Below are 21634 nucleotides of genomic sequence, written 5' to 3' on the forward strand. Positions count from 1 at the left end.
TAATCTCATCCCAGACGCCAAGCTGCCTAAATCTCGTTTATACAATCTTTCCCAACCTGAGAGGATCGCTATGCGTGCTTATATCTCTGAGAGTCTGAGAAAAGGACACATACGACCCTCGAAGTCACCTGTTGCCGCTGGTTTTTTCTTTGTTAAGAAAAAAGATGGTTCTTTAAGACCTTGTCTGGATTTCAGGGAGCTGAACAATTTCACAATTCGTGACCCTTATCCGCTTCCTCTGATCCCGAACCTATTTAACCAGGTTGTTGGGGCTAAAGTCTTTTCCAAATTAGATTTAAGAGGGGCATACAACCTGGTCAGGGTCAGAGAAGGGGACGAATGGAAGACGGCCTTCAATACCCCTGAGGGCCATTTTGAAAATTTGGTTATGCCTTTTGGTTTGATGAATGCCCCAGCCGTTTTTCAGCATTTCGTGAACAGCATTTTTTATCATTTGATGGGAAAATTTGTATTGGTGTATTTGGATGACATTTTGATTTTTTTCTCCCGATTTCAAAACTCATAAGGAACATTTACGTCAGGTCTTGCTCATCCTGCGGGAGAATAAATTCTATGCGAAACTGGAAAAATGTGTGTTTGCGGTTCCAGAAATTCAATTTCTGGGGTTTCTTCTCTCCGCTTCTGGTTTTCGCATGGACCCCGAGAAGGTCCGCGCTGTGCTTGAGTGGGAGCTTCCTGAGAATCAAAAGGCACTGATGCGTTTTTTGGGCTTTGCCAATTATTACAGGAAGTTCATTTTGAATTATTCTTCTATTGTTAAACCACTCACTGATATGACCAGAAAGGGGGTAGATTTTTCTTCTTGGTCAGTAGAGGCGCGTAAGGCTTTTTCTGATATCAAGGAGAGTTTTGCTTCCGCTCCCATCTTGGTGCAACCTGATGTTTATTTACCCTTCATAGTTGAGGTTGATGCTTCTGAGGTGGGTGTGGGGGCGGTCTTGTCTCAGGGTTCCTCTCCTGCCAAATGGCGACCGTGTGCCTTTTTCTCAAGAAAACTCTCCTCCGCAGAGAGAAATTACGATGTGGGAGATAGGGAATTGTTGGCCATCAAGTTGGCTTTTGAGGAATGGCGCCATTGGCTAGAGGGAGCCAGACACCCTATTACCGTATTTACTGACCATAAAAATCTGGCCTACTTGGAGTCAGCCAAGCGTCTGAACCCGAGACAGGCCAGATGGTCGTTGTTCTTTTCTAGGTTTAATTTTGTTGTCACGTTCCGCCCTGGAGTTAAGAATGTGAAGGCAGATGCCCTGTCACGTTGTTTTCCGGGAGGCGGGAATTTTGAAGACCCGGGTCCCATTTTGGCTGAAGGTGTGGTGGTCTCTGCTCTTTTTCCTGAATTGGAGGCAGAGGTGCAGGCAGCCCAGTCAGAGGCTCCTGATCTTTGTCCTCCTGGGAGGTTGTTTGTGCCTCTCGCTTTAAGACACAAGATTTTTAAAGAACACCACGATACGGTCCTTGCTGGGCACCCGGGGGTAAGAGCCACACTGGATCTCATCGCTCGGAGATTCTGGTGGCCTGCGCTTCGTAAGTCGGTTGAGGGTTTTGTGGCAGCCTGCGAGACTTGCGCTCGTGCCAAAGTCCCTCATTCACGGCCATCAGGTCCTCTCCTTCCCTTACCCATTCCTTCCCGTCCTTGGACACATCTGTCCATGGACTTCATAACGGACCTGCCTCGTTCCTCGGGGAAGACTGTGATTCTGGTGGTGGTGGACCGTTTTAGCAAAATGGTGCATTTCATCCCTTTTCCTGCTTTGCCCAATGCTAAGACGCTGGCGCAGGCATTTGTTGATCACATTGTCAAATTGCACGGTATTCCTTCAGACATAGTCTCTGATAGGGGCACGCAGTTTGTTTCCAGATTCTGGAAGGCTTTCTGTTCTCGCTTGGCGGTTCGGTTGTCATTCTCTTCTGCTTTCCACCCGCAGTTGAATGGCCAGACAGAGCGCGTCAATCAGAATCTGGAGACATATCTGCGTTGTTTTGTGGCGGAGAATCAAGAGGATTGGTGTTCTTTTTTGTCCCTTGCTGAGTTTGCTTTAAATAACCGTCGTCAGGAGTCCTCTGATAAGTCACCATTTTTTGGTGCATATGGGTTTCATACACAGTTCGGGACTTTCTCGGGAGAGGGGTCTTCTGGTTTACCTGATGAGGACAGATTCTCCTCGTCTTTGTAATCTATTTGGCAAAAGATTCAAGATAATCTAAAGAGCATGAGTGAGAGATATAAGCGTGTGGCTGATAAGAGACGTGTGCTTGGTCCGGACCTGAATGTTGGTGATCTGGTGTGGTTGTCTACCAAGAATATCAAATTGAAGGTTCCCTCCTGGAAGTTGGGTCCTAGGTTTATTGGGCCTTACAAAATCCTGTCTGTCATCAATCCTGTTGCATACCGTCTTGATCTTCCTCAGACTTGGAAGATCCATAATGTTTTTCATAAGTCCTTATTGAAACCTTATGTTCAACCCATTGTACCCTCGCCTTTGCCTCCTCCTCCGATTATGGTTGATGGGAATCTTGAATTTCATGTCTCTAGGATTGTGGATTCTCGTCTTGTCCGCGGTTCTCTTCAGTACCTTGTTCAGTGGGAGGGGTATGGTCCTAAGGAGAGGTTGTGGGTCCCAGTGACGGACATTAAGGCCTCTCGTCTCATCAGGGCTTTCCATAGGTCCCATCCTGAGAAGGTGGGTTCTGAGTGTCCGGAGTCCACTCGTAGAGGGAGGGGTACTGTCACAACCAGACAGCTGAGAAGCTCTGACAGAGGCCTTTCAGAACCTCCTCCTTGAGTTTCTGTGTTGTGGTATTCAGCTCCTCCTCTCGTCAGCCTCTCTCAGCTGTCATGTGTTGGACTAATTGCTTCCCTTTAAATTCTTCCCCAGAAGGCTTTTCTGAGCGGCTTATACTACTTCCTGGAGTGTGTGTGCACGCTGACTCTGTCCTCCTGTTTGCTTCAAAGCTAAGTGTTGTACCTTTATCTGTTATTATCTGTTTGCTGGATCCCAGGTGACCCTGACTCCCTCCGTATCTTGTGTAGGGAGCCGGTGGTCGTGTCCCCTCACTATTGTAGGGTGCTCAGGGCTTTATAGTCAAGGTTCGTGGATATGCAAACCTCCACCATTCGGATCTTTGCATAGGCTGAGCAGCCAGGGAAAGTGCCAGGTCTTCTGCAGGGGTCTCCCTTGGTTCCTTAGTTTTTGGATCCAGCGAGTCGTTTATACATGTTGCTTTGCCTTGTTTCCTGTACACCGTCCGTGACACACAGGCCTTGTGATGTCCATTTCCTTCTGCTTAAGAAAGGGGGAAGACCTTTGGTCTGATGTTACCTGCAGATGTCCTTTTACCTAGTTATAGTTAATGTTAGAACATCCCCAATGAAAGATGAAAGCAAGATTTGCTGTAGTCATTATAACGTATTCAAATATTGAGCCATCTATTAATGGAGTAAGGTTTTGTTCACCTTGGTTTCACAGCCTCCATATTTACGGGATCCATGGCAGATATTAAGGATCCATATTGATCCATTTATTTTAGATCCATAAAGTACCAAGAAAACGAGATCTAATCACAAATAACTTTTTATACCTAGACCTGTTACCATTACAAGTGGTCAACCTCTGCAGTTTCATCATCCACGTGGATGGGATTCTTTACTGTAAGAGCAGAGAGATTATGGAGCTCTTTGTCATAGGAGACTGTGATGGTTGACGTGTTGTACAGGTTCAAGAAGGGTCTTTTTTAATGTGATAGTATCACAAATTATGGGTACTAGATTTCTGGAGATCGAAAGTGGCTCTAGGGATGTATTCTGGTTACCATTTTTGGAGGTGGGAAGGCCTAATATTGAACAACTAGCATGTCTTACAGGGGTTTTGTCATCCTCTGAATCTACACAGTAAAATTATAGGTTGGACTTGATGGACCTTTTCTTTTTTCAGTCTTATCACCTATGTATCTGTCATGACTAGGTCAGGGTTTGCTTAAGTATCAAATATTTCACAACACAACATATAGTGTATGTGGAATATACAAATCGTACAAATCTATATGGTTATACTTTGGATGTAATTCCAAAAGAATAACCTGAGTGCCGCAATTTCATACTACTGATTACTGACTACCAGGTCCTTGCGGGCACCAGTTTTATATAGTGTGCGGTGCTTCATTCTTTATACTATGGTTATACTTTTGGCGCTTACGGTAAATGTCGTTGTACACCAGTCTGACTGTGTAATGTGTATGAGACATAATAATGAGAAGATGCATTGCAATTTTTGTTGACTCATTGTATTAAGAAAAAAAGGTAATACAGATCAGAATGGCTGCCATACATCACTGCATCATTGTCATCATCTCTGCTATATGGCAGAGATCAGCAACCTTCGGCACTCCAGGTGTGGTGAAACTACGACTCCCAGCATGAACACTTGCTTGGCTGTTCTCACAACTAGCATAGAAGTGAATAGAGCATGCTGGGAGTTGTAGTTTCACAACTGGAGCGCCGGAGGGTGCTGAGTCCTGCTATATGGGATAAAGATGATATGGTTTTACCTTCATAGGATTATTATTAAAAAAAACTTCATAGGATTATAATCTTTTACAATAATGAATGAATCCTATATCCTACATAAAAGGTCCCCAAATGAAAGGCACAAGACAGGTGATTGTGCTGCCAGGACTTCAATGATCAGTTGATTTTGAAAGAAGAGGCCAACTAAGGCTCATGACTGTCTCCATTCTGCAGTCTGCAAATCGCAGATCCGGAAAATGCGATTGTGGTTTATGTGCATCCTGCAATCGGGCAAGAACACAACAAGTTCTATATTTTCGACCCGGCCACATGGATGCAGACAGAACAAGGATGACATCTGTGTGTTATCTGTTTTTCTGTGGCCCTAAAAAAATAAATGGGTCCGTGTGCGGGCAGCAAAGAAATGCGAAGACGGACCAAAAATACGGTTGCGTGCATGACGCCTAACCTTAATTCCCATACAGGAGAAATGTGGCATTCCACAGAGAGTATATAAAAATTTGCCACAAATTAGCTGGGACCGCTTTCCATTCACTGACAAAAAGTAGAGATCAGAGTGGCGTAACTAGAAATGACTGGGCCCCACAGCAAATTTTTGAACCGGCCCTACAGCAAATATTTGAATGAATTCCCCCCCCCCCCCCCCCAGTAACTACTTTTCAACCCCCTCCTTCTGTGCAACCCCCATTCCTGAGGTTAGTGTCAAGATCACTCTCTTGACGAGGCCTGGCAGCCAGTCCGTCCGTTTCCTACAGTGTAACTGTATATAATGTCATTTTATAATACTGCTGAGTGGGCCCTGACAATCAAATCTTTTGGTCCTCCTCCTGGGCGGGCCCCTTCAGAGTTCGGCCCCAAAGCAGTCGCTTCCCCTGCTTCCAGTATAGCTGCAGTTTCTTCCCCTGCTTCCAGTATAGCTGCAGTCGCTTCCCCTGCTTCCACTATAGCTGCAGTCGCTTCCCCTGCTTCCACTATAGCTGCAGTCGCTTCCCCTGCTTCCACTATAGCTGCAGTCGCTTCCCCTGCTTCCACTATAGCTGCAGTCGCTTCCCCTGCTTCCACTAATAGCTGAAGTCGCTTCCCCTGCTTCCACTATAGCTGCAGTCACTTCCCCTGCTTCTACTATAGCTGCAGTCGCATCCCCTGCTTCCACTATAGCTGCAGTCGCTTCCCCTGCTTCCACTATAGCTGAAGTCGCTTCCCCTGCTTCCACTATAGCTGCAGTCACTTCCCCTGCTTCCACTATAGCTGAAGTCGCTTCCCCTGCTTCCACTATAGCTGCAGTCGCTTCCCCTGCTTCCACTATAGCGGCAGTCACTTCCCCTGCTTCCACTATAGCTGCAGTCGCTTCCCCTGCTTCCACTATAGCTGCAGTCGCTTCCCCTGCTTCCACTATAGCTGCAGTCACTTCCCCTGCTTCCACTATAGCTGCAGTCGCTTCCCCTGCTTCCACTATAGCGGCAGTCGCTTCCCCTGCTTCCACTATAGCTGCAGTCGCTTCCCCTGCTTCCACTATAGCTGCAGTCGCTTCCCCTGCTTCCACTATAGCTGCAGTCGCTTCCCCTGCTTCCACTATAGCTGAAGTCGCTTCCCCTGCTTCCACTATAGCTGCAGTCACTTCCCCTGCTTCCACTATAGCTGAAGTCGCTTCCCCTGCTTCCACTATAGCTGCAGTCGCTTCCCCTGCTTCCACTATAGCGGCAGTCACTTCCCCTGCTTCCACTATAGCTGCAGTCACTTCCCCTGCTTCCACTATAGCTGCAGTCACTTCCCCTGCTTCCACTATAGCTGCAGTCGCTTCCCCTGCTTCCACTATAGCGGCAGTCACTTCCCCTGCTTCCACTATAGCTGCAGTCGCTTCCCCTGCTTCCACTATAGCTGCAGTCGCTTCCCCTGCTTCCACTATAGCTGCAGTCACTTCCCCTGCTTCCACTATAGCTGCAGTCGCTTCCCCTGCTTCCACTATAGCGGCAGTCGCTTCCCCTGCTTCCACTATAGCTGCAGTCGCATCCCCTGCTTCCACTATAGCTGCAGTCGCTTCCCCTGCTTCCACTATAGCTGCAGTCGCTTCCCCTGCTTCCACTATAGCTGCAGTCGCTTCCCCTGCTTCCTCTATAGCTGCAGTCGCTTCCCCTGCTTCCACTATAGCGGCAGTCGCTTCCCCTGCTTCCACTATAGCGGCAGTCGCTTCCCCTGCTTCCACTATAGCTGCAGTCGCATCCCCTGCTTCCACTATAGCTGCAGTCGCTTCCCCTGCTTCCACTATAGCTGCAGTCGCTTCCCCTGCTTCCACTATAGCTGCAGTCGCATCCCCTGCTTCCACTATAGCTGCAGTCGCTTCCCCTGCTTCCACTATAGCTGCAGTCGCATCCCCTGCTTCCACTATAGCTGCAGTCGCATCCCCTGCTTCCACTATAGCTGCAGTCGCTTTCCCTGCTTCCACTATAGCTGCAGTCGCTTCCCCTGCTTCCACTATAGCTGCAGTCGCTTCCCCTGGTGTTATCTTAGGGAGCCTTCACACACGGCAGAACATTTCTATGTGAGGATCAAGATCCAGATTTCTTTGTGAATTTTGTGCGGATTGCACCCTGCATTGAAATGAATGGAGACGTTCTAGTTGTAAAAAGTTGAAAAGCAAAGTTTATTTCATATGTGCCACATTTTCCAGTAATGTATGAATCAGCTTTATATAAAGTGTGTGGGTGTGGTGCACACAGTATTCACACATACGTTTTTGGTGTTGCAGTCACAGAAATCACCAACTGTACCCTGACACATCTAGACAGCTGTCCTTGACACATGGTGATCTCACTCTTCCTCTTTCTGAGAACAGGATGCTGTCCGGCACCTCTGAGCGGCAGAGACACTTGACTTCTTCCCTAATACAGTCCAATTAACGTCCTATACCAGTGATGGCAAATCTTTTAGAAACCAAGTGCCCAAACTGCAACCCAAAACCCTACTTATTTATCACAAAGTGCCAACACAGCAATTTAGCCTGAATACTACAATCCAGTATAGTATGTCTTCCATGTACTTTATCATTTAGGCTACTTTCACACTCGTGTTTGGTGCGGATCTGTCATGGATTGGCACAGACGGATCCGTTCAGATAATACAAACCGATCAGAACGGATCCGTTTGTATTATCTTTAACATAGCCAAAACGAATCCGTTTTGAACACCATTGAAAGTCAATGGAGGACGGATTTGTTTTCTATTGTGCCAGATTGTGTCAGTGAAAACGGATCCGTCCCCATTGACTTACATTATATGTCAGAATGGATCCGTGTGGCTCAGTTTCGTCAGACAGATACCAAAATGCTGCAAGCAGCGTTTTGGTGTCCGCCTCCAAAGCGGAATGGAGACGGAGGCAAACTGATGCATTCTGAGCGGATCCTTTTTCATTCAGAATGCAAAACTGATCAGTTTTGGACCGCTTGGAGTTTTGGACCGCTTGTGAGAGCCCTGAACAAACGGAAACCAACGCACCAGTGTGAAAGTAGCCTTAGCTATAATAGCCTGCCTACATTCAGTGCGCTGCCTGTGCTGATCATAGTGCGCCCTGCACTAATAAATGGCAGGAAAAGTATAAGGCATATTGGTACATCATAGACTTTTTCCAGGGTGCGGGTGCCCATAGAGAGGGCTCTGAGTGCCACCTCTGGCATCCGTGCCATAGGTTCGCCACCACTGTCCTATACTCTAGCCAAGTCATGGAAATATATGCATAGTATGATATTTTGTAGCGGTAAGAATACATTTCTTCTGGTTAGTACAGTATACTTTCTATTAGTACAGGAAATTATTTTCATCAATGGTCTGGAGTTGGGTTGGAAAGATAGTGATCTGGGCATCTAGGTATTAAAGGTCACGGTCCTCTTACCAAATGCTATAACCAGGTTTAGGTTAAAGAATTGTATTTGAGGAGCACTTACCACAAGCCCTCAACCACTGCCCTAATGCCCAGCGGTCAGTTTTCTCTACAAATAAGCAGAAATGTGCATTAGAAGGGTTCTCCAGGACTACACAAAATGGCTACTTTCTCCCACAAACAGCACCACACCTGTCCACAGAACGTGTGTGGTATTGCAGCTCAGATCCTTTGAAGTCAATGGGGTTGATGCTGTACTACCGAACACAACCTATGGACAGGTGTGGTGCTGTTTTTGGGAGAAAGCAGCCATGTTTTCGTAGTCCGGGAGAACCTCTTTAAGGTAGGATGTTTGATAATCCAGCCCTAATCCGTTCCTGTTATTGCTTAGTAAATACATTTACGATTACATAGAATAATTATTGTGCATCCTCTCCGTCTACATGGACGTTTGCTGCTCCTCTTGCTCGTTCACTTTCTCTTTCACATCAGACACTGTTGTGGTTGGTGGAGTCGGGACCAAGCTTTTCTCCGCTGAATCATTCTTCTTCTCCTCCATAAGCTGCTTATAAAAAAAGAGAGCAAGAGTTAGGGCGTTCCTCTTTCATATGCCCATCTTTCACAATATTCCCAGGTTATGTAACTACCGTATGTCATATTATATAAATACATTGGGGGGAATTTCTGGTCAGATTTGCTTCAGTCAGCATTGACATAACCTGTGCCAAATTTAGCAAATGTTTTACATTGTTATATTTGGCACATCTTTGAATCTAACACTTTTGTCTAGAAATGCTACAGCCGTTTTTTTTACTTCTCTACTGGAGACATTTTGTGACTGGAACTTAAAAAAACAAAGTCATAGTTAGGGTCCATTCAGACGTCCGCATGATGGGCAATTGTGCGGAACGGGTGCGTACCCATTCATTGTCAATGGGGACGGAAAAGATGTGGACAGCACACAGTGTGCTGTCCGCATTTCAGGTGTGCGTCCCTGAACTTCCAGTCCGCGGCGCCGTAAAAAAAAATAGAACATGTTCTATTCTTGGCAGCTGCAGACAAGAATAGGCATTTCTATTGGAGTGTCGGCCCAGTGTTTTGCGGACCTGCAATTTGCGGATCCGCAAAACACTGCGGACGTGTGAATGAACTCTAAAGGTTACAGCCATATGCCACGTTTGTGTCGTGGCTGGACTGCGGCCGAGTACCATGTGACTTTACAGGCCACACCTGGATCTCGTTAACTAATTGAGACCACACTGTTTAGTAATTATCTTTCGGTCAAGCTTAAAAAAAACTGGATTTAGTGGTTTCTTAGTTAAGTCTGTCTGGTTCAGGTTCCCTGATGTGGTTTTGGAAGCCAAAACAGGCGTGAATTCAAAAAAGAAAAGTTGTATCTGTCCTTTATACTTTCTCTCCTTTATGATCCACTCCTGATTTTGGTTAACCGTGTGGCTGTGCCCTAAAAGTAACTTTAACTCATACCTGTTACCTTGTTATGTGACAGCACCTCCTATGAGTATGTGTATAGAAATGTAGGGCTTTGCTGCCACCTAGTGACAAAACTGAATAGCTCTTTTGTATTATGTGAGGAGATTATGCAGTCAAATGACTCGATCAGCAGGTTACGAGGTTAGTAGAGGGTTGTATAGCTCCTCATGATGGGGGAACTAAAGCTGTAAATGTTGGAGTTTTAGCACTATGGAACAAAAAAGATATGTGCCAGTGTATGATGCGCCAAGGAACCTGAGCTGCAGGAACTGATAGAAAGGTGGCACAGTGGCAGATTAAGTGTGGCTCCTGTGAGTTCTGCTGATAGAGCTACAGGAGAATAGCAGAGGCCCTGAGGCAACAGCTTAGAGAAACACTATGGGGCAGGCTAGTAAAGAGAGCATGCGGCTGTACAAAACAATCTGGAGCTGCCATGTAATGCTGATGAGACTGAGCGACCACATGGTCAGGTTTCCTGATGCACCTTTAGAAGAAAATCAGGAGGGAATTAAGAAAAGGAGGAGAAGTCGTATCTGTCCTTTATACTTTTATTCCTTTTATGATCCACTCCTGAATTTGGCTTCCAAAACTGCCTCAGGAAACCTGCCCGTGTGGCCGTACCCTTAGGCCTCTTTCATACTGGTGTCAGTTTTTTTGCCTGGATAAGAGGCGGGTGCGTTGCGGGAAAATGCGAGATTTTTCCAGGCAAGTGCAAAACATTGTCATGCGTTTTGCACTCGTGTGAGAAAAATCGCGCATGTTTGGTACCCAGACCCGAACTTCGGGCTTGGGATTGATGTTCTGAAGATTGTATTATTTTCCCTTATAACATGGTTATAAGGGAAAAAAATAGCATTCTGAATACAGAATGCATAGTAAAACATCGCTGGAGGGGTTAAAAAAAAAAATGTAGCTCACCTTAGTCCACTTGATAGCGAAGCCCGGCATCTCCTTGTGTTGTGATGCCGGGCTTCGCGATCAAGTGGACTAAGGTGAGTTAAATTATTTTTTATTTATTTTTAACCCCTCCAGCCCTATTGTACCATGCATTCTGTATTAAGAATGCTATTATTTTCCCTTATAACCATGTTATAAGGGAAAATAATAATGATCGGGTCTCCATCCCGATCGTCTCCTAGCAACCGTGCATGAAAATCGCACTGCATCCGCACTTGCTTGCGGATGCTATGGGATTTTCACGCTTCCCATTCACCTCTTTGGGGCCTGCGTCGCGTGAAAATCTGACAATATAGAGCATGCTGCGATTTTCACTCAACGCACAAGTGATGCGTGAAAATCACTGCTTATGTGCACAGCCCCATAGAATGAATGGGTCAGGATTCAGTGCGGGTGCAATGCGTTCACCGCACGCATCGCACCCGCATGGAAAACTTGCCCGTGTGAAAGGGGCCTTAGGTTTCATTCACACAGTCAGTGTTTGGTCAGTGATTTCCATCAGTGATTGTGAGCAGAAACCAGGAGTGGATCCTACACAGACATAAGGTAGAAGGGAAAGATCTGCACCTGTTCTGTGTTTTGGACCCGCACTTGGGTTTGGCTCAAAATCACTGATGGAAATCACTGACCAAACACTGACTGTGCGAATAAGGCCCTACTGTATGTTTGTGTATAGAGCATCGATCCTATCACTGACCTCAGGCCTAATTACCTTCCACCCAGGGGCGCAGCTATAGGGGAAGCAGGGGAAGCGGCTACTTTGAGGCCCCACAAGGGGCCCCCTCACGAGGAAGAGTAAAAGATTTTATTGTCAGGGCCCCCCAACAGTATTATACAATGACATTATATACAGTGACACTGTAGGAAACAGAGCAGCTGCCAGGCCTTGTCTGAGAGAGCAATCTTGACTAGCCACAGGAGGGGGGGGGGGGGGGGTTGCACGTGAGCTGGGGGTCGTGAAGAATTTGCTGAGGGAAGGCCCATTCAAACATTTGCTATGGGGCCCAGTCAGTTATAGTTAGGCCACTGCTTCCACCCGTACTGCGGACTAGGACTCCCCTGCTACATAGGTGGAACTGTTATGCAGATGGTTTAGTTATTAGGAAATGCAATTTTCCTAACTGCCAATTTATTGTAAGGGGTAGTAACTCCTCATGGTGCCATAGGCTTGGTGCGCCAACATTGTGCTGCATAAATCTTGTCCAGACTCTGAAGGGTGAGGATGACAGCAGTCTGATAATGGAGGTTGCTATCTTGAGGTTGTCTTTCCATTGGCAGATGATCAAAGGTTTTCCACTAATGATGAAAGTTGAACTATGATTGTTGCTGAGGACACACCAGCATTGTAAATGTTAAGTTTATGCATGCTATTATAGCAGCACCCATATATTATAAGCCATGTTAATATGCTGTCTTATGTCATGTAATGTAATGTGAATTTAAACTGCTGTGAGACACCAACAAAGAAACCAGATATTATGTGCATGGCTTAGGAACGCCGTGTGAGTATTAAAGCATGGCAGGAGGTAGCCTGTGAAGGCGTACCAATACTTTATAGGTCATATACCTTGGGTATTGATGGGCATCGTGGTTGGAAGGTCTCATTTGGGTGGTGAACTGCCCTGCGTGGTCTGTGTTATGGACTGTATGTGGAAAGCACATTGCTGAAAGTGGAAAAATTTTAAGGGCATCTGTCAGCAGATTTGTATCTATAAAACTGGCTGACCTGTTGCATGTGCGCTTGGCAGCTGAAGGCATCTGTGTTGGTCTCATGTTCATATGTGCCGACATTGCTGAGAAAAATGATGTTTTCATATATGTAAATGAGCATCTTGGAGCAATGGAGCTGTTATCATTACACCCAGAGGCTCTGCTCTCTCTGTAACTGCTGCATCCTCTGCACTTTGATTGACAAGGCCACGCATGTGTAAACCTTATCATGTCTGGTCCTGTCAATCAAAGTGCAGAGGGCGCGGCAGTTGCAGTGAAGTCGGAGACTCCAGGTGTAACGGCAATTCCCCCATTGCTCCTAGAGGATCATTTCCATGTATTGAAACATCATTTTTCTCAGGAACGTGGACACATATGAATATGGGACCAACACATATGCACACGTAACACTGCTGACAGATGCCTTTTAACTGTATTGAACATGGCAAAAGGTGTGACTGAGCCTGGGCATAAGGGTAAAGGTAGCCTCCTAGCACATTTGCAGCGATTCCCTGAGGGGTTGGAGCTGAGGAATATAAATGGTAGTGGCCTTGATGATGATGTGTCATGTTGTGTACTCCCTCAAGCCATCGCTCCTTGGGGTTGGTGAAGTGAAGGAGGATATTCCCTTGGACCAGTCCCTGTAGCAGTGGACTGCCTGCCTGATGGTAGTTTGGGACTGCCCATGGTATTAATGTCCATGTGGGTGTAGGCAGAGAAATGCAATGGCCATCGCATGGTTCTGAGAGAGTCAACAATAGATGTAGTAGAGCCAACAGTTATCTGTACACATTGTCAATTCCTCCCAGATATCTAGGCATGAGCTAGGCAGTTAATTGCAGGAATCTGGCAACTAAAATGTAATGTTGATAAGCACAAGATAATGCACTTGGGGCATAAAAACCCAAGAGCAGAATATAAAATCAGCGATACAGTCCTAACCTCAGTATCCGAGGAAAGGGATTTAGGGGTCATTATTTCAGAAGACTTACAGGTAGGCAGACAATGTCAGAGCAGCAGGAAATGCTAGCAGAATGCTTGTGTGTATAGGGAGAGGCATTACCAGTAGAAAGAGGGAGGCGCTCATGCCGCTCTACAGAGCACTAGTGAGACCTCATTTGGAGTATTGTGCGCAGTACTGGAGACCATATCTCCAGAAGGATATTGACACTTTGGAGAGACTTCAGAGAAGATCTACTAAACTAAGTACATGGATTGCAGGATAAAACTTACCAGGAAAGATTAAAGGACCTTAACATGTATAGCTTGGAAGAAAGACGAGACAGAGGGGATATGATAGAAACTTCTAAATACATAAAGGGAGTCGACAAGGTAAAAGAGGAGAGAATATTAAAAAGAAGAAAAACTGCTACAAGAGGACATAGTTTTAAATTAGAGGGGAAAAGGTTTAAAAGTAATATCAGAAAGTATTACTTTACTGAGAGAGTAGTGGATGCATGGAATAGCCTCCCTGCAGAAGTGGTAGCTGCAAATACAGTGAAGGAGTTTAAAGGGAACCTGTCACCTAGATTTGGGTATAGAGCTGGGTAGACATGGGTTGCTTGATGGCCGCTAGCACATCCGCAATACCCAGTCCCCATAGCTCTGTGTGCTTTTATTGTGTAAAGAAAATGATTTGTTACATATGCAAATTAACCTGAGATGAGTCCTGTATGTGAGATGAGTCAGGGACAGGTTAATTTGCATATGCATCAAATGTTTTTTTTTTTACACAATAAAAGCACACAGAGCTATGGGGACTGAGTATTGCAGATGTGCTAACGGCCATCTAGCCGCCCATGTCCTCAGCTCTATACACAAAATCCCGGTGATAGGTTCCCTATAAGCATGCATGGGATAGGCATAAGGCCATCCTTTATATAAGATAGGGCCAGGGGCTATTCATAGTATTCAGTATATTGGGCAGACTAGATGGGCCAAATGGTTCTTATCTGCCGACACATTCTATGTTTCTATAACCCTCTGGTTACTCATTCTCTTGCTAAAATCTCTGTTACTTAGATCTCTGACTAACAACTACAATCTGGCAATAGTGGAAGTAGTGTCCACTAGTCTGGGGTGGCATAGGGTGTTTTAAGTTGTTATCCCTCTGCAACAGCAGTGTCAGTATCGCTTTAAGCTGGGTTACCTTGCTGTCTCTCTCTCGGTGTAGCCATGCAAATCATCCTCCTTTAGTTCTTGCTTGCTTGTATCTCCTGGAGCTCTTGGAGGTGACTGAGGCTCCAGGGCATGGAGCTGAAGTATATGGGAGGGGAGCACAAGGAAACCGCACCTTACCTCCTCCCTCTCTACAGTTACTCTGACTGGAATCCTCTGGAACCAGGGGGTGAAGCCAGCCCATACTCTGAGCTCCAGAGAGGGCTGGGCCAGGATTGTTAACACTGGCATGCAGTAAATAGTATTAACATTAGAAACATTAAATAATAAAATACATTTTACAGATACTCCCCAGTTCTGGGGTATTGCACATGCATCTATTGATCCATCCATCATCATTATTTCACATTTCACATCTCATATTTGTCATGCAATTAATCTGTCTGTTAGTGTTGAATGAGTTCGAAGTATCTGAAGTGGGCTTCAATACGAATTTCAGGAAAAATGAAATTAACCACAAAGCGGAAATTCCTCGCACTTCGTGGTAACCGATAATGTCACCGTGCGCGTCCAGCGTGATCATGTGGTGAGGTCATCACGCTCACCGCAGATCCTTTGGCGGGTTTTCTTCAATCAAGATGGGAGCGGACAGCCTGTCTGCGATCAAGTGGTTGAGGTGAGTATAATTGTTTTTTTAAACCCCGGATTAACCCCTAAGCACCTGAATGTGAGTCTCAGATGCCACGATCAGCTTTGAACGTGGCATTTGAGGGGTTAAATGAAGGGGGCGGCGCGATCGCGACAAAGTAATTTGTAATGAATAAAATTTATTGTTGAAGTTCAGCAAAGCTGCCAAATCAATTTTTTTAAAACTTCAGTCATCTCTGTTAGGGCTCATTCAGACGGCCGTATGCTGTCTGCAAAAATACTGAATGCTATCCGTTTTTTTGCTGATCTGCAAAAAAACGGATAGCATTCAGTATTTTTGCGGACCCATAGACTTCAATGGGGCCATCTCCTGATTTTCACTGACAATTATTGGACATGTTTCATTTGTTCTGCGGAACCGTGAAATAGAAAAGTGCCCTATAGAAGTGAATGGGTCATCAGCAGCTAACACGCAAAAAAACGGATCTGCATTTTTGCGGATAGGATACAGCCGTCTGAATGAGCCCTCAGTCAAAATTAAAAATATTTACATGCATATGAAAAGTGAAAGCAAAAAAGTTGACTTATACCTGTGTATATTCAGAGTCAACCGCCAGTTTCTTCCGGGGGGCTGATGGTTCAGAAGGACGTGATTTACATTCGTCAGAACTTTTGAAATGTTTCGCAAAAATAACAGTTAAGAGAATGAGGATTATTGCTGACAGAAGGAGCCGAAAAATATTTTCTATTGTATAGTCTTGAGTTCCTGAAGGCTCTAGAAATAGAAAATAAGAAAACATCATCATCATTAATCAATTTAAAGTGGTTCAGCTCTGAACTCGGACATAACCTCTTCTTCCCTCATTCAGAATGAATGAGTAGAACAACGGAGCATTTTTTGCTCCGATTCTCCCCCTTGCCCTGCGCTGCATTGCGCAGGGCAAGGGCTTTTTCTTCACTACCAGTGACGCACTGGGCTTTCTCACAGTATGCTAAGCAGAGGCTTCCGCCTAGCAGCGATCCCGGTGATGTCACCAGCAATAATAGGCAGTCTTTAGCACTGCCATAGCCTGTAAAACAGCCTAGGTCAGCGCTATATACCACCTAATAGTGCTGGTGATGTCACCAGGATCATTGCTAGGCCGAAGCCTCCGCCTAGCAGTGTGACAATGTAAACAAAACAAAACTGTGCGATGCAGCACGGGGCAAGGGAAAGCATCGGAGCACCTGGACAACCCCTTTAACAAAGTGAAACAATTTAGACCTTAAAAATGTCTATACCCTGGTGATTTTTAGTTTTATTCAAAATGATACAACTATACAGGCATGTGTGAGAAAATAACCCATAGGTGTCCCGCTTTGATAGGTAGACACTATTTAATAAGAGTGGCGTTTCATATATAAATCTTAAGATGCACAGAATTTATGAAGAGGCGTATCACTTTTAATATATTCTGCACCCTTTGGCCTGTCCTTGTGCAGTACCCTAGAGCAGGGGTATCTGCAAATGGTTATGTCATGTAATGTTATGTCATGTATTGTTGTGCCATGTATTATACCTATCTTAGATGAGTATGGATGGCCCAGCCGTAGTTATTAATCCTGGCTCAGTCTTACAGGAAGCTGCATAGGGCCCCAGCTCAGTTAGTCAGTTCTAGAAAGAGTTATTAATCCTACCGTTCCATATGACGGCTGCATCACTGAAGAAGGAATCTGCAAAGTCACTTCCCATCCGAATGCGATACATACAGTAATATCTCGGGTCAGACTGATTGGGGTACGGTACTATAAAATCTACTTGACTTTTATTGACAACTTTTATTTCATGTATGACATCTTTGCTTTCATTGAATAGCTGAAACCACATCTTCTTCTCTTTCTCGGGTGCCATGCAGCTGATCTTCAGCTCTACTTTTTGAATCTCCTCCAAAGTGATGGAAGGTTTGGGAAGAGCTGTGAAATATAACACATGGAGAACAGAAATGACATCATCAGATTGGATGGTAAATACCCTAAATGATCATGCAAAAAGATGTGCAAATTGCAAACTACTTTTACCCCCTGTATGATAGTCCAAAGGTGCCCACATAAGCTCTCCCAGCACCCCTTTCTGTCTCCGTGTCACAGAGCTGGTGATATACAGTCTGGGAAGTGTAGTCTTGACACCAGGCCCTTTACAGTCGTCCTCTAGTCATCCTACAGCATCCTAAGAGCTCTGCTAAGCTGTTCGAGGTAAGTCTGTCAACAGGCATGTTGACTGTTCCCAATAACACTTAGCAGAATTGTGAATGCAGCTCTGGAGGCTGCAACTCAAGGTCAGTACAAGATAAGCCAATAAGGAATGTAATAAACTAAAGCAATGCAATGGCATGTTACCTATAACATATAACACCATATAATAATATAAAACAGCAAACATCTTGAGTGTTAGGTGTGATAAATAGATCACACAAAGATGGGGGGGGGGGGTGTTGATATTTCATACACTCTCTTCTGGCATATACTTCAGCTAGAATTTACACCAGTAATAATAAATGTGTTGGGTTGCAGGAGGCATGGAGTGTCCACAGGTCCGTAATAAGGATTTATAGCAACTCTTTGTTCAGTCCCATGTGGCACCACAGACAAAAAAAAAAAAACATCCATCAGAGCAGGCTTATATGGCTTTGGTATAGTAAAAGGACATCTGTCAACAGGGTTGTACGTGGCTGACCTGTTGCATGTGCTCTTGGAAGCTGAAGGCATCTGTGCTGGTCCCAGGTTCATATGTGTCCGCAATACTGAAAAGAATTAAGCTTTAATATATGCAAATGAGCCTCTAGGAGCAATACAGGTGTTACCAGTACACCCAGAGGCTCTTCTCTCTCTGCAACTGCTGTGCCCTCTGCACTTTGATTGACAGGGCCAGGCAGTGTAACCATCATCACAACTGGCCCTGACCAGAGGGTGTGGCAGCTCCAGTGAGAGCAGAGGCTCTAGGGGTAATGGCAACGCCCCCATTGCTCCTAGAGTCTCATTTGCATATATTTAAACATCTCATTTTTCTCAGCAATGTGGGATCAAGACAGATGTCTTCTGCTACCAAGAGCACATGCAACAGGTCAGCCAGTTTTATAGGTACAAATCCACTGACAGATGCCCTTTAAAGAAATTAAATACTGCTAGTCGACTGTTGTCAGAAGTGTCTCCCATCTGGCTCAATATTAGGCCCCATGCACACACCTGTATTTTTTGGCCAACATCCAATCCACATTTTTTGCTAGTCCATTCTTTTCAATGGGGCTTCAAAAGGTGTGGACAGCAAGCTGTGTGCTATCCGCATCTATTTGTGTGTCTCTCTATTTGTGTAAAGGAGAAGACCTGTCAATCTTCCTGGCTGGAGGGGAGACACACTTTACCCAAACTGGCACATAACTCTGTCTACAACCCAATGCTATGTTTTCCCTAACATGCGGGAACACTCGAGTGTGACCTATCAAAAGTCATGGGGGGTCATTTACTAACTGATATACGCCAGTTTTCCCCGCTCACGACAGGTTTAAAAAAAGGGGGCATGACGTGGGCAGGGAAGGGGCCGGTCCTAATAAATGACCCCCCCATAGTCCCTACAGCGTGGGCAGCCAGATCTTACAGACAGGTTCCCTTTAAGAGTTAGAAGTTAAAATAAATTCTTACCTTTAACATCAATCATCAGTGGAGAGCTGAAATCGGACAGGAGGCTTAGCCTCCTGTACCTACAAGAATACTGCCCAGCATGCTCTTTACTTGCACCGCGTATAACATAGGTGAATGGATTGTTATCACTTTCTTCTATTGGAGCATAACCCTTTAAAAGGGTAAAAATGATGTCTGGATATGGAGAAGAGCATATTATATTCATATTCTGTCCCGGCTGGACGATGCTCTTCGGTTCAGCAGTGATTGTTGGTGGGGGGTATCTGTCTGTATAAAGTCACGGAAACATTATAAGACATTATAGAAAATATTATAGGATACATTGCTTTTTCTTATTTTTTATGTAAAAAGCTTAAAGGAGTTGTCTGATATTTAACTACAAAATTAATCACTTGGCAGAAAGTTTTCACCAAAAAAGTCACCTTTTGAATGGCCTGCTCTTCCAGCTTCACAGTTCCTGACCCTGCCTGTTTGAGCCCCCCTCCGACTGGAATTCATGAAGTCATGTGACCCCTGCATCTAATCCCTGGCCTCAGCAGTCACATATCCTCTACTGTGATGTGCTGCTCTTGCACATGTAACCACTGAGGCTAGCAAAAATGTTCTGCTGTGGTCATGTGCTATGATCACGCCAGATCCAATGGGAACAATGGGGGTCGGGACTTCCAACAGGTGAGTTTTTTTTTTTTTGGGTGGCCACACTCTTAAGGGCTGACTGGCCATTGAACCTACCAGGAAATTTCCCGGTTGGTTGATTACCAACCAAAACCTCCTCATGGCTACCAGCAGGGTACATAATGGCGGACTACCGCGGGACAATGATACAATTGAATACTATAGCATTGTGATATTTGGTTCTGCTGAGGAGGAATTTTGTTCTGGACTATGGTATTGCTGGCTCTGCTTATTTCTATTTCCTTGCCTACTTGTGTTTCCCCACCTTCTGTCAATTTGGACTCCCCTATAACATGGGGCCACTTTTAGTTCAAACCTTGCACTTACAATCACTTAATATGAAGGCACAGTCCTTCCACCCTGGACCTGTCTCGGGTAAGATAAAGCCTTGCCTGCTGCCTCCCTAGACTTCCAGACATCTTGGCTTGTTTGGAGCCTGGTGTGCTAATGCACGTTCTAGTGCCACATGGCTCCTATTTACTGCGTCTTAGTGGGATATATCTATCGTCACCCATTAACTACAGGCCTATTATGCCATATCTGTTATAGTCACAGAGCAGCCAGTGCGTCACTGTTCTTACACTACAGACCAGCAGCCTTTAAATATACAAAATACAGTCCCATCAGAACCATATACCACAGCGCAGCACAATATGTTGCCCCAAAAGCTAGCCCTCTGCAGTGGTCTCCAATAGCTGCCATATTCTGTCCTCTTCCTCCTCCAGTTATCTCTGATTACGATATTGAGCAGGGGGCTTAGAAGGCGAGATGTGGGCCACAGCAGGCCCTGCTCTAGGCATCTGATTAAACTAAAATATAGAATTTCCTTACCGCTTACATATAGGTGTACAGGCTTGCTGTGCTTGGAGAATTCTGAATTCCTGCTGTATTGGCAGGTATAGAGTCCGCTGTCTTTGGCATTTAAGTTTGTCATTGTAAACACTGGAGTGACTTGTTCATTCATTACATCCTTATTTCCATCTTTTCTCAAATAGAATTTTTGTGCATTTAATGAATTTGTGCAATTTAAATAGGCCGTGCTACCAATCATATTGACGTCATTTGGATCTTCTGTATCTATTTCTAATATGGGCTGAAGCAGTTCTCCTAGGTCAAAAAGCAACAAAACCACATTAAGTACAAAACATGTTGGTGATGAGAAATATCATAAGCATACTATAATGGAAAATGGTTAATATTTATTTTGAAAAAATAAAGTTGCTTAAAAATTGTAATATAGCTATAAATGTAAACTAAGATGAATGAAAGTGAAAATTCTAAATTCTAGCTGCCAATAACCGCCACTACGGGGAGAAAAAGAGCTTAATGAATAAAGATTTATTATTGTATGAAATGTATGCTATAAACTCAATCTTCTGCGAGCTCCTAGACTAGACTGTTTGAAGGGAAATTGGATTTGGAGCTCTGTATAAAAATAAAAAAAAGAGCTATGGTACCCATTATAATGGCCTACCATTTATGGAACCAGTGGCCTAACCATCTGTTAGGGTAGTGGGCATTACCATATCAGATACTGAAGTATTCAGAAGATGCCACATAATCATATCTTTAAGACTACCTCTGTTTTGGATCCAAGTAGTTTTGTAACCCCTTAGTGACCACCCTTTTTGAGGCCTCAGTGACCAAGCATTTTTTAATTTTTTCATTTTTTCATTGTCTCATTTCCAAGAGCTGTAACTTTTTTATTTTTCTTTCAATGTAGTCATAAGAGGCCATGTAGTTTTTGATGCCACCATTTTGGTAGTACACATAACTTACTGATTTATTAGCTCTTTCTGGAGGAGGGATGGGAAAAAAGTAACACTACTGCCACTGAGTTTTTAACTTTATTCTCTGGGTCAGTGTGATTACAGCAATACCAAATACATATAGTTTTTTGGTTTGTTTTTTTATGTTTTACTACTTTTGCACAATAA

At 44.7% G+C, this 21634-nt stretch overlaps 1 protein-coding gene across 2 annotated transcripts in view; it reads right to left on the reverse strand.

The window, feature by feature from the left end:
• Positions 1-8150: 8150 nt before the first annotated feature.
• Positions 8151-21634, reverse strand: part of LOC122926705 (immunoglobulin superfamily member 1-like) — an 81909-nt gene continuing 68425 nt past the window's right edge. The window contains exons 3-7 of one of the 2 annotated variants that reach the window (XM_044278174.1): positions 20529-20804; positions 19023-19289; positions 17025-17300; positions 15938-16122; positions 8151-8988 (exon numbers count right to left, since the gene is read on the reverse strand). In XM_044278174.1, the coding sequence (XP_044134109.1) occupies positions 8863-8988; positions 15938-16122; positions 17025-17300; positions 19023-19289; positions 20529-20804 (1130 nt within the window). In that variant the 3' untranslated portion in view covers positions 8151-8862. The remainder of the gene's footprint in view (positions 8989-15937; positions 16123-17024; positions 17301-19022; positions 19290-20528; positions 20805-21634) is intronic. The other variant, XM_044278175.1, reaches the window with a different exon arrangement.

Source organism: Bufo gargarizans, chromosome 2, assembly GCF_014858855.1.
Source record: "Bufo gargarizans isolate SCDJY-AF-19 chromosome 2, ASM1485885v1, whole genome shotgun sequence".
In the NCBI taxonomy this organism is placed as follows: Eukaryota; Metazoa; Chordata; class Amphibia; order Anura; family Bufonidae; genus Bufo; species Bufo gargarizans.